Source organism: Salmo salar, chromosome ssa04 (genome assembly GCF_905237065.1).
Source record: "Salmo salar chromosome ssa04, Ssal_v3.1, whole genome shotgun sequence".
Lineage (NCBI taxonomy): Eukaryota > Metazoa > Chordata > Actinopteri > Salmoniformes > Salmonidae > Salmo > Salmo salar.
Window position 1 is genome coordinate 18,306,778 of NC_059445.1, and position 19,221 is coordinate 18,325,998.

General features: G+C 43.2%; 2 protein-coding genes across 4 annotated transcripts in view; both read right to left on the reverse strand.

The window, feature by feature from the left end:
- Positions 1–19,221, reverse strand: part of LOC106602404 (neurotrophin receptor-interacting factor homolog) — a 59,134-nt gene that overhangs the window by 14,761 nt on the left and 25,152 nt on the right. For 2 of the 3 annotated variants that reach the window (XM_045717558.1, XM_045717556.1), the window contains exons 1-3: positions 4,738–6,667; positions 4,195–4,325; positions 3,836–3,994 (exon numbers count right to left, since the gene is read on the reverse strand). The exons of the other annotated variant lie outside the window; for it this stretch is intronic. In XM_045717558.1, coding sequence (XP_045573514.1) covers positions 3,836–3,994; positions 4,195–4,325; positions 4,738–5,020 — 573 coding nt within the window. In that variant the 5' untranslated portion in view covers positions 5,021–6,667. Of the gene's footprint in view, positions 1–3,835; positions 3,995–4,194; positions 4,326–4,737; positions 6,668–19,221 lie in introns of those variants that run through there. 3 annotated transcript variants of the gene reach the window in all.
- Positions 9,530–18,263, reverse strand: LOC123723705 (uncharacterized). The gene is made up of 6 exons (XM_014195019.2): positions 17,650–18,263; positions 17,132–17,262; positions 14,622–14,783; positions 12,214–12,366; positions 11,976–12,087; positions 9,530–10,674 (listed from the first exon to the last, which is right to left on the reverse strand). Exons 1-6 carry the CDS (start codon positions 17,906–17,908, stop codon positions 9,713–9,715), a joined length of 1,779 nt encoding a protein of 592 aa, XP_014050494.2. The 5' UTR covers positions 17,909–18,263; the 3' UTR covers positions 9,530–9,712.

The following is a 19,221-nucleotide window of genomic DNA, read 5'->3' on the forward strand; positions in this document are numbered from 1 at the left end:
GACGGCAAGGTACGATGGCTGCTAGTTTGAATCCCCCTCGAGGCAAGGATTTCATTTTGAGGAAAAAGCGCTCCACTGTGGGCCCTCGACTCAAATAACACAATGTGAAAAAGTAGATGATTATAAAAATGCATCTAAAACATTGTACATGGAAATGTAGCCTACAATTCTATGTAATATAGCCTATAGTAGCAACAGGCTTTATGTAGCAGTGCCAGTAGCCTGTGTGTCAGTCAGCAAGAGGGACTCTAACAAGAAGCTACTCATAAAATGTTTTGCCTGCACTTCCCTTCACACAATTAGTGTAAGCCTAATATCTAGCTTCTTACTTTCAGTTGTCTCTATGACTATGGACACCCTGAAAGCACTGAATGGTCTTGTGTTACCACCTTATTAATAGGCCTACGGCGTGCAGTAGGATGCGTTGATCTGTTGATTGACAGGTGTATTGTAGAACAGTGCCGGTCCAAGGCACAAGCGGCATACACCCCATGGCAAAATGTGTAGAATTGCAGGAACTTTAAAACTGAAATTCTCTCCCTGCCGTCAAAGGGGACCACTAAAATGTTTTGCCGTGAGGTGGTGGGCCCCCCCCAACTAAATCTCGCTTAGGGCCCCCAAAAGCTAGGACCGGCCCTGCTTTAGAAGACACACTATAAACTTTCCTCAAGTGTGGATACACGCCAACGTGGGTTTGAGTCCGGACTCGTGATCACATTTTAAAAAACTAACCAACACTGTTACTGCAATACTGCCATTTGTAGGATAATAACGAGAGTGCTTGACTTCAAAGTCACTCTTATGGTAGTGTTTGTTCACCTCAATCTGTGTCAACATTTATAATTGGCTGATGCAGAACTTGTTCCAGGAAATAATGACTGTGATCTGGTGAGGTTAGCATAGGACTAACGTGCAGCAGATTATCTGATGGGACCAGTTACAATTTTGGGCTCCCAAGTGGCACAGTGGACTAAGGCACTGCATCTCAGTGCTAGAGGAGTCACTACAGACCCTGGTTCAATCCCGGGCTGTATCACAACCGGCCGTGATCGGGAGTACCATAGGGCGGCGCAACAATTGGGCCAGCGTCGTCCTGGTTAGGGGAGGGTTTGGCCGGGGTAGGCCATCGTTGTAAAATAAGAATTTCTTCTTAACTGACTTGCCTAGTTAAATAAAGATTAAATAAAAAATATTTTAAATCACATGCAAGTAAATCAATTATTTTAATTGGCAAATGCACAGAAACAGAGCCATTTTTTTTTTTTTTTACAATTAAACAGTTTCTAATGTTCAAGTATGGCCCCGGAGTATTTACCCATCCCCACTATGTTTGAGTCCTATACTGTAGTTACAGAATGACTTCATTGTTGTTAAACCCATCATGCTGGACATAAATATGATGTTGTGGGTAAATATAAGTCAGCTATGATAAGTCAAGTAATCATCAAACCTGACTTAATTATTTTGATGTATACAGTAGGTGTTTGTTAGTGTGTGGGTATGTGTAGGTATATTTAGTAAGTGTATATTGGTTATAAAGTGCTGTCGGGTATATGCAGAGTAGGGTGAGATCAGATGTGATGTATATTAAAGAGAGTCTCAATAAAAGTCTTAGAATGAAAAGTCCCATTGTGTTTATTAAACATAAACAAGTGTTAAATACACCATATGAAAATCACACATACACGTGTCTCTCTACGTACCTGGCAGACATCTCAGCTTGGATGTCTGCCCACCACCTCAAGCTCCACAAGCCGGAACAGCTCTTCCTTCCGGGGAAGCCCTGACCCGCTCCAAGGTTCATGCTCTACAACATCCGTAGAGTACGACCCTTCCTCACTCAAGAAGGGGAACAGGCCCTAATCCAGGCTCTTGTCATCTCCAGTCTAGACTACTGCAACTCTCTGTTGGATGGGCTCCCTGCTTGTGCCATCAAACCCCTGCAACTTATCCAGAACACTGCAGTCTGCCTGGTGTTCAACCTTCCCAAGTTCTCCCAGGTCACCCCACTCCTCGGCCCACTCCACTGGCTTCAAGTCAAAGTTCTCATCCACTACAAGACCATAACGGTTGCCTACAGAGCAGCAAGGGGAACTACCCCTCCCTACCTTCAGGCTATGCTCAAATCCTACACCCCAACCCGAGCACTCCATTCTGCAACCTCTGTTCTCTTCACCGTCCCACCCCTACGAGGGATCAGCTCCCGCTCAGTCCAGTCAAAACTCTTTCTGTCCTGGCACCCCAATGATGGAACCAGCTTGCCCCTGAAGCTAGGACAGCAGAGTCCCTGACAAAAAAATAAGGCTTCTTCCTACTAGCACTGACTTTATTTAGGGAAAATGTACTTGCTACGACTGTGTTGTGGTTGTTGAACCCAGCTTTCTTAAAATGAATGTATTAACTGTAATTCACCCTGGACAAGAGTGCCTGCTAAATTACTCAAATGTAAATTTAAAATGTAGTGTCTCAATCTGTATGAACATAGCCTACACCGCACAAACACAATATGAAACACACTTTTTAGGCATATATATCTATCTCACACGTCTGGATGCAATATTCTACCCAGGAATATTCCAACACTGAAAAATGATAGTCTTCCTATTCTAAATGCATCTGTGGATATTTTCTGCTGACAATGAAAATGTATCTTTGTCTTTAATGCAGAATTTGATCTAAACTTCGGAAGCTATTGAGTGGAATGGTTACTTTCCATGTTACAGAGTGGAATGTTTTTTCTGCTGGTGTATCCTGAGGTAGCTCCTCTCTGAGAACCTCTTCCCACAGTGAGTACAGGCAAACAGCCTTTTTCCTGTGTGGATCTTCAGATGCACCTTTAGCTGGTTCTAGTGGGTGAACCTTTTCTGACACTGAGGGTAGCTTTAGGGTTTTCCCTTGTGTGGACCCTCTGGTGCCTCTTCAGGCTGGATGAGTGGGAGAAGCGCATCTGACACTGAGTACAGCTGAAGGGTTTCTCTCCTGTGTGGACCCTCTGGTGCCTCTTCAAGTCACCAGCCTGGGTGAAGCGCATGTGACACTGGGTACAGCTGAAGGGTTTCTCCCCTGTGTGGACCCTCTGGTGGATCTCCACCTTCTGGATGCAGCTGAAGCCTTTGTTACAGAACATGCAGAGGAACCGTTTCTCTTTACTATTGTCTGATGTGGCTCCCCCTCCCTGAGCCTGGGCTCTAGCCCTGTCGTTTGAGTTCAATACCTGATCGAAAAGGACACGGCCGTGTGAATTGGAAGGCCCCATCAATGTGGATACTGGGTCTCGATCCCTGAACGCGTGTAAAGGGGAGTGGGTAGCGACATTTAGATTTGTCTCTAAGCTTTCCCTGTAATCTAAGAAATCTCTGCCTTCTGAGTGTCCTTCTCCTAAGTGAGTCTCATCCACATTCCATGTGGGAGGAGCATCACCCTCCACTTTCACAGTCACTTCATCAATGACTATAACCTCCCCTTTCTTATCTAGGCACCCTTCAGAGTACACACTACTACTGTACTGGTTCCAGTCCCCTCTAGACAGATCAGTCTGGGTCTCTAAACCCAAGGATATGTTGACAGGGTCCATTTCTGTTGCGTAAGAACAGGACAGCTCACTGCAAGCCTCTAACACGTCACCTGAATCTCGATGGGAATTAACTTGAACCGCCCTCGAGCTCAGGTTATTGTAAAGTAAATATTCTGAGCCAGGAGCAGGAGGACAGCCCAGTCTCCCCAGCCCCTCTGGTTCTGACCTGTGGTCAGATCCTGTGTGTAAAAGCCTTTGTGTTACAGTTAAAGTCTCTGTGTCGGTCTCTGACTTGAGGACGGCGTTCGGCGTTCCACTGACCTCCGTGATGCTGCGTCGGGTCCTGGGCTGGGGTGCGGTGAGGTCCTCTGTGGCTACAGGGGACGCCACTCCAGCCGCTTCTCCAGACTGGATGACTCTGCTGTGCCGTGGGACCTCCTCTCCTTCAGTCCTCTCCAGCTTGACACCAGGATCTGCAGACTGACACAAGAAGAGAAGAGGTTATTACCGGTAAATTAGTTTAATTGGATAACAATATCTCAGGGAAGATTCACAAGCTCCCATATGTTAGATATATAAGGATGTACATGTAAGCAAATTAATAGCCGAGGGGAGCCTTTCTTAAATAAACTGGCCACATTTGATGTACTGTAATTTTGATGTAATACTATTACACTAACCTCTATCATGATAACGTGCTGGGTTGAGGTTCCACTCCCCTCATCAACAGTGATTGGTTGGTCATCTCTCAATGTATTGTGTCCCGCTGGCTTCACAAAGCTCCTGTGGCCTCGAGCGAGATGTCCTTCACCTGAGAGAATGATTGGGGGAAATGGGTGGTTAAATGAGGTACTGACAATGCTCAATGTTATATTGTACACTATTGAAACTGTCTAGGATGTAAGGGATCACTTCTTGATATACTATTTATTGTTCCATGCATCATATTATTTAAATTAAATATGACAACAGGACATTCAGTAAAATCAAGAATCTGGTAAGAATATTATATTTTGTATTTGTGCAAAATATCACTAGCACTTTGTGAAGCCTGGTCAAATAAAAATAAAAACATTTTCAAGATGGTTAAGTATTGGTAATCAGGGTAAGTATTGCATACTATCCAAACACTGACCAAGATCCAATTCTGGGTCACACATCTGAACACATGCGCAGAGAGGAACCGGGCGGCAGCCTCTGCCTTCTGCAACATCAAAATGTACCTCTTGCCATGCCTCTGTATCGGTCGAGGATCTTGACACTACTGGGACGACTGGCGAGGACGCGCTCTCGCGCTGTCCTCTCTGCGCGCTCCCGTGCCACCTTCAGTTCCTGTAGCTGTAATTTCCTCCGCAATGCCCTGTTTTCTTTCTGGCTTTGAGTTATTTCCAAACGAACCACTGCATAGTCGTCGTCTACGAGTTTACAGATCTCTGCCACGGCAGCATTCGCTAGCACCTCCATGATGGAGGCTATTTGAGTGTGAAAAATCATACAGTTAGCCATTGTTAGCTAACGTTAGCAGCTAGCTAGCTAGATAACATAAATCGTCCTGTCTACAACGCGAATTAAAGACTACCTGGGGGTAAGTATGTGATGCTGAGCAGTTAAAGGATTCATATTGAGTTCCAGGGTGTTTATAAACGTCTAAATAACAATAAAAACGCTACCGTAAGAAATTGTTCTTGGTCAATGTTAACTTCCGTTTACACTGGCGAAAAAAGGGTTTTTAATTATTCTTTTCTGGTTTAATGGCTTCCGCAACACTTATGTGCATGTCGCCACCTACTGTATGGGTGGATAAGTCAAACGATCAAAAATAAAATTCAACTGTTCAAAATCAACCTGCTTTTCTGTTAAAATCAAACATTGGAATCAGAAAAGAGCCTCGAAGGTCGTGCCATCTTCCAACGACAGTATCCTTGCCGTGCTTCTACCTTGAAATATTGATGCCCCTAATACTTATCAGCAACATGATTTCTTGGACACTTGAACAGTACAATTAATAACTGTGGCAATAAGCGTTACAAAATCCACCTTCACAATGACTGTATCCAGATCTCTTGACTGATGAGGAACATTTACAACGGGCTGTTGTGCATCCACCGCCATTTCTTAGCGCTGTGGCCACTTGCCCCTTAGACTCTCTCCCCAGCTCCACATAGGAGATCTGCTGGACAGCCCTGATCCTTGACACCTCAACCTTTCACCCTAACAGGGCACTCAGGGAAGTCGGGAATATGATGCCCACCACAGTTGCAACATTTTACATTCAGACCCAATAACATACACCTCCCGGTTTTACATGAACGTTCTCATGGTGTATCTTTTTTTTTTATCCTAGGGGACTAAAATCCACGGTGAAGTTTGTTTCTGATGAACAGTGGTGTAAAGTACTTAAGTGAATATACTTTAAAGTACTACTTAAGTCGTTTTTTGGGGGTATCTGTACTTTACTATTTATATTTTTTGACAACTTTTACTTTACTACATTCCTAAAGAAAATAATGTACTTTCTACTCCATAGATTTTCCGTGACAGTCGAAAGTACTCAGTACTCGTTACATTTTGAATGGCTAGTATGACAGGAAAATTGTCAAATTCATGCACTTATTATCAAGAGAACATCCCTGGTCATCCCTATTGCCTCTGATCTGGCGGACTCACTAAACACATGCTTCGTTTGTAAATTAAGTCAGTGTTGGAGTGTGCCCATAGTTATACGTAAATAAAAAAAATGGTGCCATCGTTTTTTAATATAGGGAATTAGAAATGATTTATGTTTACTTTTCCTTTCAATACTTAAGTATATTTTAGCTATTACATTTATTTTTGATACTTAAATATATTTAAAACCAAATATTTTGTCTTTTACTCAAGTAGTATTTTACTGGGTGACTTTCACTTTTGAGTAATTTTCTATCAAGGCATCTTTACTTTTACTGAAGTATAAAAATTGCATACTTTCTCCACCACTGCTGATGAACTTCATCACCTTCGAGCCGAGACCAGCCCTGACTACATTGATTCGACCAAGGTCAATACTTTCAACAACAAAAAATATTCAACGCCCACCTAAGTATGTTTGTCCTCTGTAGTTGCGTGACTTACTTTGGTTTGCTGAAATCAATACTTTTTCAATAAATGTTAATCAAATACAACCACTGACTGTTTTCTCATTGCTGTTGCTCTAATATGGTAACTAGTGGTGAAGTTCATTAGAAAACTTCCTTCACCGTGGAGTGGTGTTTAGTCCGCTAATAAACTCAGCAAAAAAAGAAACGTCCTCTCACTGTCAACTGTGTTTATTTTCAGCAAACTTAACATGTGTAAATATTTGTATGAACATGACAAGATTCAACAACTGAGACATAAACTGAACAAGTTCCACAGACATGTGACTAACAGAAATTTAATAATGTGTCCCTGAACAAAGGGGGGGGGGGGTCAAAATCAAACTTAAATCAGTATCTGGTGTGGCCACCAACTGCATTAAGTACATCTCCTACTCATGGACTGCACCAGATTTGCCAGTTTTTGCTGTGAGATGTTACCCCACTCTTCCAACCAAGGCACCTGGACGTTCCCGGACATTTCTGGGGGGAATGGCCCTAGCCCTCACCCTCCGATCCAACAGATCTCAGACGTCCTCAATGGGATTGAGATCCGGGCTCTTCGCTGGCCATGACAGAACACTGACATTCCTGTCTTGCAGGAAATCACGCACAGAATGAGCAGTATGGCTGGTGGCATTGTCATGCTGGAGGGTCATGTCAGGATGAGCCTGCAGGAAGGGTACCACATGAGGGAGGAGGATGTCTTCCTTGTCACGCACAGCGTTGAGATTGCCTGCAATGACAACAAGCTCAGTCCGATGATGCTGTGACACACCGCCCCAGATCATGATTGACCCTCCATCTCCAAATCGTTCCCACTCCAGAGTACAGGCCTCTATGTAACGCTCATTCCTTCGACGATAAACGCGAATCCGACCATCACCCCTGGGTGAGACAAAACCGCAACTCGTCAGTGAAGAGCAATTTTTGCCAGTCCTGTCTGGTCCAGCGACGGTGGGTTTGTGCCCATAGGCGACGTTGTTGCCAGTGATGTCTGGTGAGGACATGCCTTACAACAGGCCTACAAGCTCTCAGTCGAGCCTCTCTCAGCCTATTGCGGACAGTCTGAGCACTGATGGAGGGATTGTGCATTCCTGGTGTACCTCGGGCAGTTCTTGTTGCCATCCTGTACCTGTCCCGCAGGTGTGATGTGCGGATGTACCGATCCTGTGCAGGTGTTGTTACACGTGGTCTGCCATTGCGAGGACGATGAGCTGTCCGTCCTGTCTCACTGTAGCGCTGTCTTAGGCTTCTCGCAGTACGGACAATGCAATTTATTGCCCTGGCCACATCTGCAGTCTTCATGCCTCCTCGCAGCATGCCTAAGGCACGTTCATGCAGATGAGCAGGGACCCTGGGCATCTTTCTTTTGTTTTTCAGTGTCAGTAGAAAGGCCTCTTTAGTGTCCTAAGTTTTCATAACTGTGACCTTAATTGCCTACCGTCTGTAAGCTGTTACTGTCTTAACGACCATTCAACAGGTGCATGTTCATTCATTGTAAATAGTTCATTGAACAAGCATGGGAAACAGTGTTTAAACCCTTCACAATTAAGTTAATTCGTAAAAATCAGGGTAAAAATCAAAGCCAGGGTCCTGAAAAAGAAAATAAAAAATGCTGAGTTTATGTACACTGAACAAAAATATAAACGCAACATGTAAAGTGTTGGTACCATGTCTCATGAGCTGAAATAAAAGATCCCAGAGATTTTCCATACACACAAAAAGCTTATCTCTCATTCTGTACATACATTTGTTTACGTCCCTGTTAGTGAGCATTTCTCCTTAGCCAAGATAATCTATCCACCTGACAAGTGGCATATCAAGAAACTGATTAAACAGCATGATCATTACACAGATGCACCTTGTGCTTGGGACAATAAAACTCTACTCTAAAATGAGCAGTTTTGTCACACAACACTGCCACAGATGTCTCAAGTTGAGGGAGCGTGCAATTGGCATGCTGACTGCAGAAATATCCACCAGAGCTGTTGCCAGATAATTGAGTGTTCATTTCTCTATTATAAGCTGCCTCCGTCGTTTTAGAGGATTTGGCAGTACGTCCAACCAGCCTTACAACCGCAGACTGTGTAACCATGCCAGCCCAGGACCTCGACATCCGGCATATTCACCTGCGGGATAGTCTGAGGGGGTGCTGAGGAATATTTCTGTATGTAATAAAGCCCTTTTGTATGGAAAAAACGAATTCTGACTGGCTGGGCCGATGCCCTCCAAGGTCCACCCATGGCTGCACCCCTGCCCAGTCATGTGAAATCCATAGATTAGGGCCTAATTCATTTATTTAAATTGACTGATTTCTGTAACTCAGTAAAATCTTTGAAATTGTTGCATGTTGCGTTTTATATTTTTGTTCAGTGTATAAATGACTTATACACTGTGTACAAAACATTATGAACACCTGTTCTTTCCATGACAGACTAACTAGGTGAAAGAAATATGATCTCTTATTGTCGTCACTTCAATCAGTGTAGATGAAGGGGAGGAGACTGGTTAAAGGAGGATTTTTAGCCTTGAGACAGTTGAGTCATGGATCGTGTTTGTGTGCCATTCAGAGGGTGAATGGGCAAGACAAATGATTTAAGCGCTTTTGAACGGGGTATTGTAGTAGGTGCCGGGCGCAACAGTTTGTGTCAAGAACTGCAATGCTACTGGGTTTTTCACGCTCAACAGTTTCCCATATGTATCAAGAATGGTCCACCAGCCAAAGAACATAGACAATTTGACACAACTGTGGGAGGCATTGGAGTCAATATGGGCCAGCATCCCTATGGAACGCTTTCGACACCTTGTAGAGTCCATGCCCCTACGTGTTGAGGCTGTTCTGAGGGCAAAATGAGGGGGGTGCAAATAAATATTTGGAAGGTGTTCTTAATGTTTTGTGCATTCAGTGTATATCACAAAGTCTGGATGCAATATTCTACCGAGGAATATTCAACACTGAAATGTCATTCCAAATGCATCTGTGGATCTTTTCTGCTGACAACAATGACACTTATTCTTTCTCTTTAATGCAGGGTTTGATCTAAACCTCAGAAGGTATCGAGTGATATGGTTCCTTTCTATGTCATAGAATGGAATGATCTTTCTGCTGGTGTATCCTGAGGTTGCTCCTCTCTGAGAACCTCTTCCTGCATTGCGTACAGGCGAATGGCCTCTCTCCCGTATGAACCTTCAGGTGCCTATTCAGCTGGTGCTTGCGGGAGAACCTCTTCTCACACTGGGGGCAGCTGTAGGGTTTCTCCCCTGTGTGGACCCTCTGGTGCCTCTTCAGGTCACCAGTCTGAGCGAAGCACATGTGACACTGGGTACAGCTGAAGGGTTTTACCCCTGTGTGGACCCTCTGGTGGATCTGCACCTGTTTAGGGAAACTGAAGGCTTTCCCACAGAAAGGACACGGGAAGCGCTTCTCTTTGCCAGCAGATCGACTGACAGCATTAATACTACTACTGTCATTTGTCAATGGGCTTGTGTAGCCATTTAGTGTTGAGGCACTATTGCCTGAGGTCTGGTTTAACATTAGGAGAGTGTGAGGAGGATGAAGGCCAGGAAGTGTCTGTGTTGTCGCAGGGTCCATATTCCAGTTGATAGATCCTATAGAAGGCAGGCTGAAGGCAGCACCTGTTAGGGGGGTAACCTGAGGTGCCATCAGTCTCTCTGAATCACAACTATAGGAGCAGGACGGAGCATCGCTAGCCGAGTCTGTGTCTGTTCTCTCCAGCTGCATACGGACACCTCCCTGTCCCCGTGGACCAAATCTACGCCTCGCCCTGGTCTCAGCCAGTCTGTTGTCATGGAGACTAAATCCGGATGTTGTTTTGTGTTCCACTGTCTGTTTCTGGTTGTGGTTAACAGTGTTGTTCCCCAGCCCAGAGGTGAGGACGCTGTCCCATCCACTGTCCTCCACTATGTCACCTCTGGTCCTAGCCTGCTCAGTGATGTTGTCCCCTGGGCCCTTAGCTGCACCTGTCTGAGTTTGGGAATCCAAGATGGCCACCCAGTCTCCTCTGTTAGCCTCCAGCCAACCACCTGCAGGAAGAGGTTAAAAAAATGACTCTACAAACATGGCAGAGAACTCTACATATGGAGATTTTAAGTCAATTACCTGGTGAAGTTCATACAAAAACACACAATGTATGTAAACATAAGTTGTATTGATTTCATTTTATGAATGAATAAAAAAAGGATAGCCAGGTGCATCACTATTCACATTGAGGTATATCTATTAGCAGTGACTACTTTTTGACCATAGCCGTGATGGCATTCTATTCACTCTAATTATACTAAATTCTCTGAGTAAATCGTCCAACATTTGAGCCATATGGTAGAGATGTTTTTCTGCTGTAAATCATTATGAATTGACATTTTATTACCATGAAAGAAAAAAATAATTGTATGGGTGAGCATGTCATGTCAAATAGTGTCCCGCAGCATCACAATGGGATTCCATGAGTTCTAGCTTCCGTTGCTAGGGCTGTTGCTCGGGCTGTTGCTCGAACTTGCAAAATTTTGACCGGCCTACAATAGCATAGCAACGGACTATTGCTATGCTATTGTTTTTCTGATGTCATGTACTATTGAATGGACATCTTGTTATAAACCTTGAATGATTATTAGTGAACATCCAATATTATGTTCTAATATGTAGTCACCTCATTATTGGCACCCTTGATAAATATAAGCAAAAAAGACTATATAATAAAAATACTGAGCTTTATTATATGCTCAAAAAATTGGGAAAATTATATTTTATAATAACACAATTGGTCAGAGATTTTGTTTAACAAGTAATACAAAAAAATCTTATAAGCGTCAAAGTTAATTGGCACCTGTTTTCAATAGTCCAGCACCCTCCCCTTGCGAGGATAACGACGCAGAGATTTTTTCTAAAATGTTTTATGAGATTGGAGAACACATTGGGAATGATCTTAGACCATTCCTCCATACAGAATCTTTTCAGATCCTTGATATCCTTCGTCTGTGCTTATGGACTGCCCTCTTCAATTCAAGGTTTTTGGCAAAAATGTCCTGGGACTTCGTAAGGTTCATGATGCTGTTGACCTTAACAGGGGCCCCAGGACCAAAGGAAGCTAAATACCCCCATAACATCAAAGATCCACCATCATATGCTTCTGTTTCTCAACATCAAACCCACCACTGGTGTGCGTGGCCAAAGAGCTCTATTTTCATGTCATCTGACCACAGCACTTTCTGGAGTTTGCTAAATGGGATTGGTACTTGGATTGACACCGGTACTATGAGGAACTAGCGTCTCGTAGGAGTGGCACCACCTGGCAGAAGAAAATGTGCTATATGTATTTCTCCCTTACCTTGCCCACCCATCTTTAGTCCACTCAGCAGGTCAATGCTCTCTGGTCTGTCTTCTATTGTCTCCTCTTTGACTAGCAGCAGATCAGGCATCCCATCCTCCATTTCTACTGACTAAGAGATACAGAGTGAGAGGATGTTGGATCAAGAAATATGATATGAGCCCCCTGCTATGGAGAGGCTTTGTGGATACGGGCCCTGACCTAATACCATTCAGAGAGTAGTTTACAGTGGACTCACCTCAGTGAGACTGTGTGTGGTCCTGTGCTGCTCAGCTGGTTCCTCTGTGGGTTCAGGAGGAGGTGTAGTCTGGTTGTCCTCCATGACCATGGTCCTCTCAGGGTTCCCCAGACCCTCCTCCTTCACAAGCAGCACCTCCAGACCCTCCTCCTCCTGGAAGAGAGAGGTGATACAAATTACACTGACATACACTCCCTCAGGTACGTACACACGGAGATAAACACACTTTCAACATGGAGTGTTTACCCATCCCCACTACGTTTGAGTCCTATACTGTAGTTACAGAATGACTTCATTGTTGTTAAACCCATCATGGTGGACATCATTATGTTGTGGATAAATGAGTCAGCTATGATAAGTCAGACAAACCTGACTGAACTATTTTGACGTGCTTGTTAGTGTGCGAGTATGTGTAGGTATATTTAGTAAGTGTATATTGGTTATAACTGCTGTCAGTGTATGGAGAAATCAGATGTATACTAAAGAGTTTCAATGAAAAGTCCCATTTTGTGTTTATTATACAAAGAAGTTTTAAATACACCACATGAAAACCACACATACACGTGTAAGCATGAACTTATTCAAATTAAGTAGTTGAATGGAAGTAATGAAACTGACCATCATATAGGCTACACTGTAAAAACACTATGTAACAGACTTTTTAGGCATATACATTAAGTGTACAAAACATTAGGAACACCTTCCTAATATAGAGTTGCACCCCATTTTGCCCTCAGAACAGCCTCAATTCGTCGGGGAATGGAATCTAAAAGGTGCCGAAAGCGTTCCACAGGGACGCTGGCCCATGTTGACTCCAATGCTTCCCACATACGGGAAACTGTTGAGCATCTTTTGTCGTACCCAGCAGCGTTGCAGTTCTTGAAACACTCAATCCGGTGCACCTGGCACATACGACTATACCCCGTTCAAAGTCACTTAAATCTTTTGTCGTACGGGTTCACCCTCTGAATGGCACACACGCACAATTCATGCCTCAAGGCTTAAAAATCCTCCTTTAACCAGTCTCCTCCTCTTCATCTACACTGATTGAAATGGTGATATTGTGAAATGGTGATAACAAGTGATATTAATAAAGGATCGTAGCTTTCACCTGGATTCACCTGGTCAGTCTGTCATGGAAAGAGCAGGTGTTTCTAATGTTTTGTACACTCAGTGTATATACCTTATATCATAATGTCTGGATGCAATATTCTACTCAGAAATATTTAACATTGAAATCTGCTACTCTCGTTATTCCAAATGTATCTGTGGATATGTATTGCTGACAACAATGAAAATTATAGTTTCTCTTTAATGCAGGGTTTGATCTAAACGTCAGAGGCTATCGAGTGGGATGGTTTTTCTGCTGGTGTATCCTGCGGTATCTCCTCTCTGAGAACCTCTTCCCGCAGTGCGTACAGGCAAAGGGCCTCTCTCCCGTTTGGACCTTCAGGTGGATCTTCAGCTGGTGCTGGTGGGAGAATCTCTTCTCACACTGGGGCTGCTGTAGTGTTCTCCCCTGTGTGGACCCTCTGGTGCCTTTTCAGGTTGAATGAGTGGGAGAAACCGGCCTGGCAAAGGTGGCAGCTGAACGGTTTCTCCCCTGTGTGGACCCTCTGGTGCCTCTTCAGGTTTCCAGCCTCAGCGAAGCGCATATGACACTGGGTACAGCTGAAGGGTTTCTCCCCTGTGTGGACCCTCTGGTGCATCTCCACCTTCTGGAGGCAGCTGAAGCCTTTGTTACAGAACATGCAGAGGAACCGTTTCTCTTTAGTATTGCCTGACTTTCCTCCCCCTCCTTGAGCCTGGGCTCTAGCCCTGTCGTTTGAGTTCAATACCTGATCGAAAAGGATGCGGCCGTGCGAATCAGAAGGCCCCATCAACTTGGACACTGGGTCGCATTCCCTTAATATGTGTAAAGGGGAGTGGGTCACGACATTTAGATTTGTCTCTAAGCTTTCCCTGTAGTCTAAGAAGTCACCGGTGTTGCCCTGTGAGTGTCGTTCTCCTAAGTGAGTTTCGTCTGGATTCCATGTCAGAGGAGCATCGCCCTCCACTTTCACAGTCATCTCATCTACGACCAGACCCTCTCCTTTCTTATCTAGGCACCCTTCAGAGTATATACTATTACTGTACCGGTTCCAGTCTCCTCTCATTGGATTAGTCTGTTTATCTAGACCCACAGGCATGACACCAGGTATCATCTCTGTAACATATGAACAGGATGGATCATTGCCAGTCTGTAACGCGTCACCTGATTCCCGATGGGACAGAACTGTCCTCGGGCTCAGGTTACCGTGAAGTAAATACTCTGAGCGGGGGGGAGGAGGACAGCCCAGTCGCTCCAGCACCGTTAAAGTCTTTGTATCTGCCTCTGACTTGAGGACGGTGTTCGGCGTTCCACTGACCTCCGTGATGCTGCGTCCGCTCCTGGGCTGCACTGGGGTGGTGGTGAGGTCCTCCGTGGCTACAGGGGGTGCCACTCCAGTCTGGTTGTCTCTGCTGTGTTGTGGGTCCTCCTCTCCTTCAGACCTCTCCAGCTTGACCCCAGGACCTGCAGCATCTGGAGACTGACACAAGAAGAGAGGAGGTTATTATGAAAGTCCTGCCTACTTCCTGTTTCCAGTCCCATATGGTTTTTGAATGGGCTTCAAGCTTATATCATCAAATTCATGAAAACGCGGTCATAAGTTAAATATAAAATGGTATTCGTATTCATTTGATCAAATCCGAAAACATTTGACGCTCAAGAAGACACATTGGCGAAAGTTAGAAAAGTCTCATTTGAACTACAACTCAGCAGCCTTGTTAGCATGCTTGCACGAGTTGAGGACTCACAGGACAATAAAACCCTGTTAGTTACAGTCAGTTTTATGTATTTTATATTAGATTACACTGGAACCTTTTTACTGAATGTTGCCAGCCAGTACTTTTTTTAAAAGGCAAAAAAATATGTTTTTGTAGACCGGCAAACTGTTGAAAGACAAAGACTCGTACAGCTGGTGGGAGTTGTAGTTCTAATTAAACAGTTCTAACTTTTCGGCTTAGTGCTTCTTGACCGTCAAATAAGTTGAAAACCGGTATATGGTAACTAAATTCACTCGGAAACACATTTTTATGTCTTATATGACTGCGTTTTATGAATTTCACGATGCAAATTATTAACCTACAAAACAAGGAACAAGAAAGTACAACTTTCATGGTGCATTAGGCAACAATGGGCTTGTTTGAGTGGTAAGCAACCCACTAGACGTAAGTCGAGAAGTGAAATCGGGAGGTGCATCTGCCACAGCCAAAAGTCAGGCACTATAGTGGTTTTCCAACAACAAGGCCCAGATCAAAATGGCAGTGTCCAAATAGCTGCTATTGTTTCTAAAAGTTTGTCTGTATGAATGTCAAAATAAACTTTTATATAACCCCATATCACACACTCAAACTGGAAACATAACGCGTGTACAATTAGAGACGTCTCATATCACTTTACATTTGCATCTTTGAAATATTGCGAACTTAGTTCCTTATTTGGCCACATTTGCGTGGGTCAAACAAAAACCCCCTAATGATTGCTTGACAAATAGTGCCTCCCACAATGTATGTGACGGCTTCATGGCGACTTGAAGTAGAGAGGAAGAGGCGACGCGAAAGGGATAAGTGGCCATTTTGTTTCTTTTTTTGCTCACTAAGTGTGGAGTTTTTATATGGAGTTCAATGCGTGTCGAATTTGGTTAACAAAAATGGCTATGCCTTATTTGCTACATGTGGCTTATTTGATTGAAAATAATTTTTGTATTAGGTTGTTTTGAGTGTACTGATATACACTGGACAAAAATATGAAAGCGACATGTAAAGTGTTGGTCCCATGTTTCATGAGCGGAAATAAAATATCCCAGAAATGTTCCATACACACAAAAAGCTTCTCTCTCTCAAATGTGGTGCACAAATGTGTTTACATCCCTGTTAGTGAGCATTTCTCCTTTGCCAAAATAATCCATCCTTTTGACAGGTGTCATTGCACAGGTTCACCTTGTGCCGGGGACAATAAAAGGTCACTAAAATGTGCAGTTGTCACACAATGCCACAGATGACTCAAGATTTGAGGGAGCATGCAATTGGCATGCTGACTGCAGGAATGTCCACCAGAGCTGTTGCCAGAGAATGAAATGTTAATTTCTCTACCATAAGCCACCTCCAACGTTGTTTTGGAGAATTTGGCAGTACGTCCAACCAGCCTCACAACCGCAGACCATGTGTATGGCATCGTGAGGCGAGCGGTTTTCTGTCAATGTTGTGAACAAAGTGCCCCATGGTGGGGTTATGGTATGGGCAGGCATAATCTATGGACAACGAACACCAATTGCATTTTATCGATGGAAATTTGAATGCACAAAGATTTTGTCATGAGATCCCGAGGCCCATTTTTTTTAAAGGTATCTGTGACCAGATCTGTATTTCCAGTCGTGAAATCCATAGATTAGGACCTAATGAATTTATTTCAATATGCCACACCTGTCAAGTGGATGGATTATCTTGGCAAAAGAGAAATGCTCACTAACAGGGATCTAAATAAATATGTGCACAAAATTTGAGAGCGAATTTATTTCAGCTCATGAAACATGGGACTAACAGTTTACATGTTGCATTTATATTTTTGTTCAGTGTAAATATTATTGGCAACAGAATACATAGCAAAAGAATAACTGCAGATTAAATAATGCTGTAATTGGAAATTGTACACCCAATGTAGGCCACTGACTCTTAATTGGATAACAATGTCGTAGGGAAGTCTCACAAGCTCCCCTATGGCAGATAAATAAGGATGTAAGCAAGTGAATAGCCGAGGGGAGCCTTTCTGAAATAAATGGGACACGTTTGATTTACAAAGTAACTGTAATTGTTAATGCAACACTATTACACTAACCTCTATCACGATAACTTCCTGGGTTGAGGTTCCACTCTCTTCATCAACAGTGATTGGTTGGTCATCTCCCCATCTATTTTGTCCTGCTGGCTTCACAAAGCTCCTGTGGCCTCCAGTGAGATGTCCTTCACCTGAGAGTGATTGGGGCAGAAGAGGTGGTTAGGTAAGCTACTGTCAATGTTCAGTGGTATATTGTACACTATTGACAGTTTTGACATGGATGTAAGGTAACCTCTCATAACTTCTTAATATACTATTTATCGATTAATGTATGATGTTCCATGCATCATTGTTTTCATTGAGTAAATAATAGGAAATGCAGTAAATCAAGAATCTGGCTAGAATATGATATGTCTTTGCGCAAGATAAGTAATCAGAGGAATTACTGTACACTATTCAAAAACTGACCAAGACCCAATTCTGGGTAACACATATAAACACGTGTGCAGAGAGGAAATGGGAGACTGGCATTAAACTATATATGAACTGCGACAGGCTCTGCCTTCCGGGAAACGTACCTCTTGCTATGCTTCTGTATCGGTCAAGGATCTTGACACTGCTGGGACGACTGGGTAGTATGCGCTCCCGTGCCACCTTCAGTTCCAGTAGCTGTAGTTTCCTCCGCAATCCCCTGTTTTCTTTCTGGCTTTGAGACATTTCCAAACGAAACACTGCATAGTCGTCGTCTACGAGTTTACAAATCTCTGCCACGGCTGCATTTGCTAGCACCTCCATGATCGAGGCTATTTGAGTGTGAAGAACCATACAGTTAGCCATTGTTAGCAGCTAGTTAGCGTTACCTAGCTAGATAACATGTATCAACCAAGTCCTCTATCCAACGCGAATTAAAGACTACATGGCCTAAGTATGTAATGCTGTGCAGTTAAATGAGTTATATTTTGAGTTCCATGGTGTAAATAAACGTCTAAATAACAACAATAAAAATGCTAACGTGGAAATGTTCACTTCCGTTTACACAGAAGAGAAACGGTGTTATTGGTTTGGCGTCATAGCTCAAAGGGTGTGGTTAAATGAAAAGGGGACGCTCGCTGGTCTTGTGTGGTTAAGCCGTTTGTTCACCCGCACCCCCAATTGCTAATAACTTATCTGCAACCGCCCGACTATATGTGATAACGTGAAAATCGGAGGCCTGCACCCGAACCTAACCCGCAAATATAAAAAGGTGGCGAAACGATTTTGACAGGGGCTGCATTTTTTTGTTGTTGTTGCCTAATTTAGATATGTTTCTGCTTATCATTTCCGACATTTTTGTAGGCTATTTGTTAGTCAACGTATAATGATATACATGTAGCTTGTCTCCTGTCATATTACAATCATTTCGCTACACCCACAATAACATCTGCTAAAAATGTGTATGTGACCTAAACTTGATTTGATTTTGATATGTTGCCCTAGAAGACGAAATAAACCCTTGCTCAACAGAATGGCATAAATGATGGAATTAATGTTTCAATGGGTGAAGTTTTCACTGACATCTCTACTTCTTTCGCTGAGCAATGACGTTTATTGGCCAGGAAGAAAATGCAAAATCAAAAACATTTTCTGTGCAAAATTTCCAAATGACATCCGTTTGACCGGTTGTAAGGAAATAGAAAGCAGTTTGGTCGTTTTCACATGTTTCTGATAAGATTTCAGTTCGGCTTGGATGCATATTTTTTATGTGATTTATTAGGATCCACATTAGCCAACGCCAATGGCGACAGCTAGTCTTAATGGTGTCTGACACATAAGGAAAAATACATTACAGACAAGTCTTAACAATTTACATACGTTTAAAAACATTAACATGTACATACATGTAAGTACAAACACAAGTAGGTCACATAGGGGTGAGGCGTTGTGCCGTGAGGTGTTACTTTATTTGTTTTTTGAAACGTGTTTTAAATCCTATCAGCTTTTATGATGCTAAAAAAAATAACACCTCTACAGACAGTATTTAACTATATTTCTCCATTCAGGTTCCAAAGTCAAAATGTACTTTTGATGTATAATTTTACTGCAAGAAATGCTTAATTCTGTAGGAGTTAATATTAAGACTATGTGAGCAGCCTGCTCTCATAGACTAGACG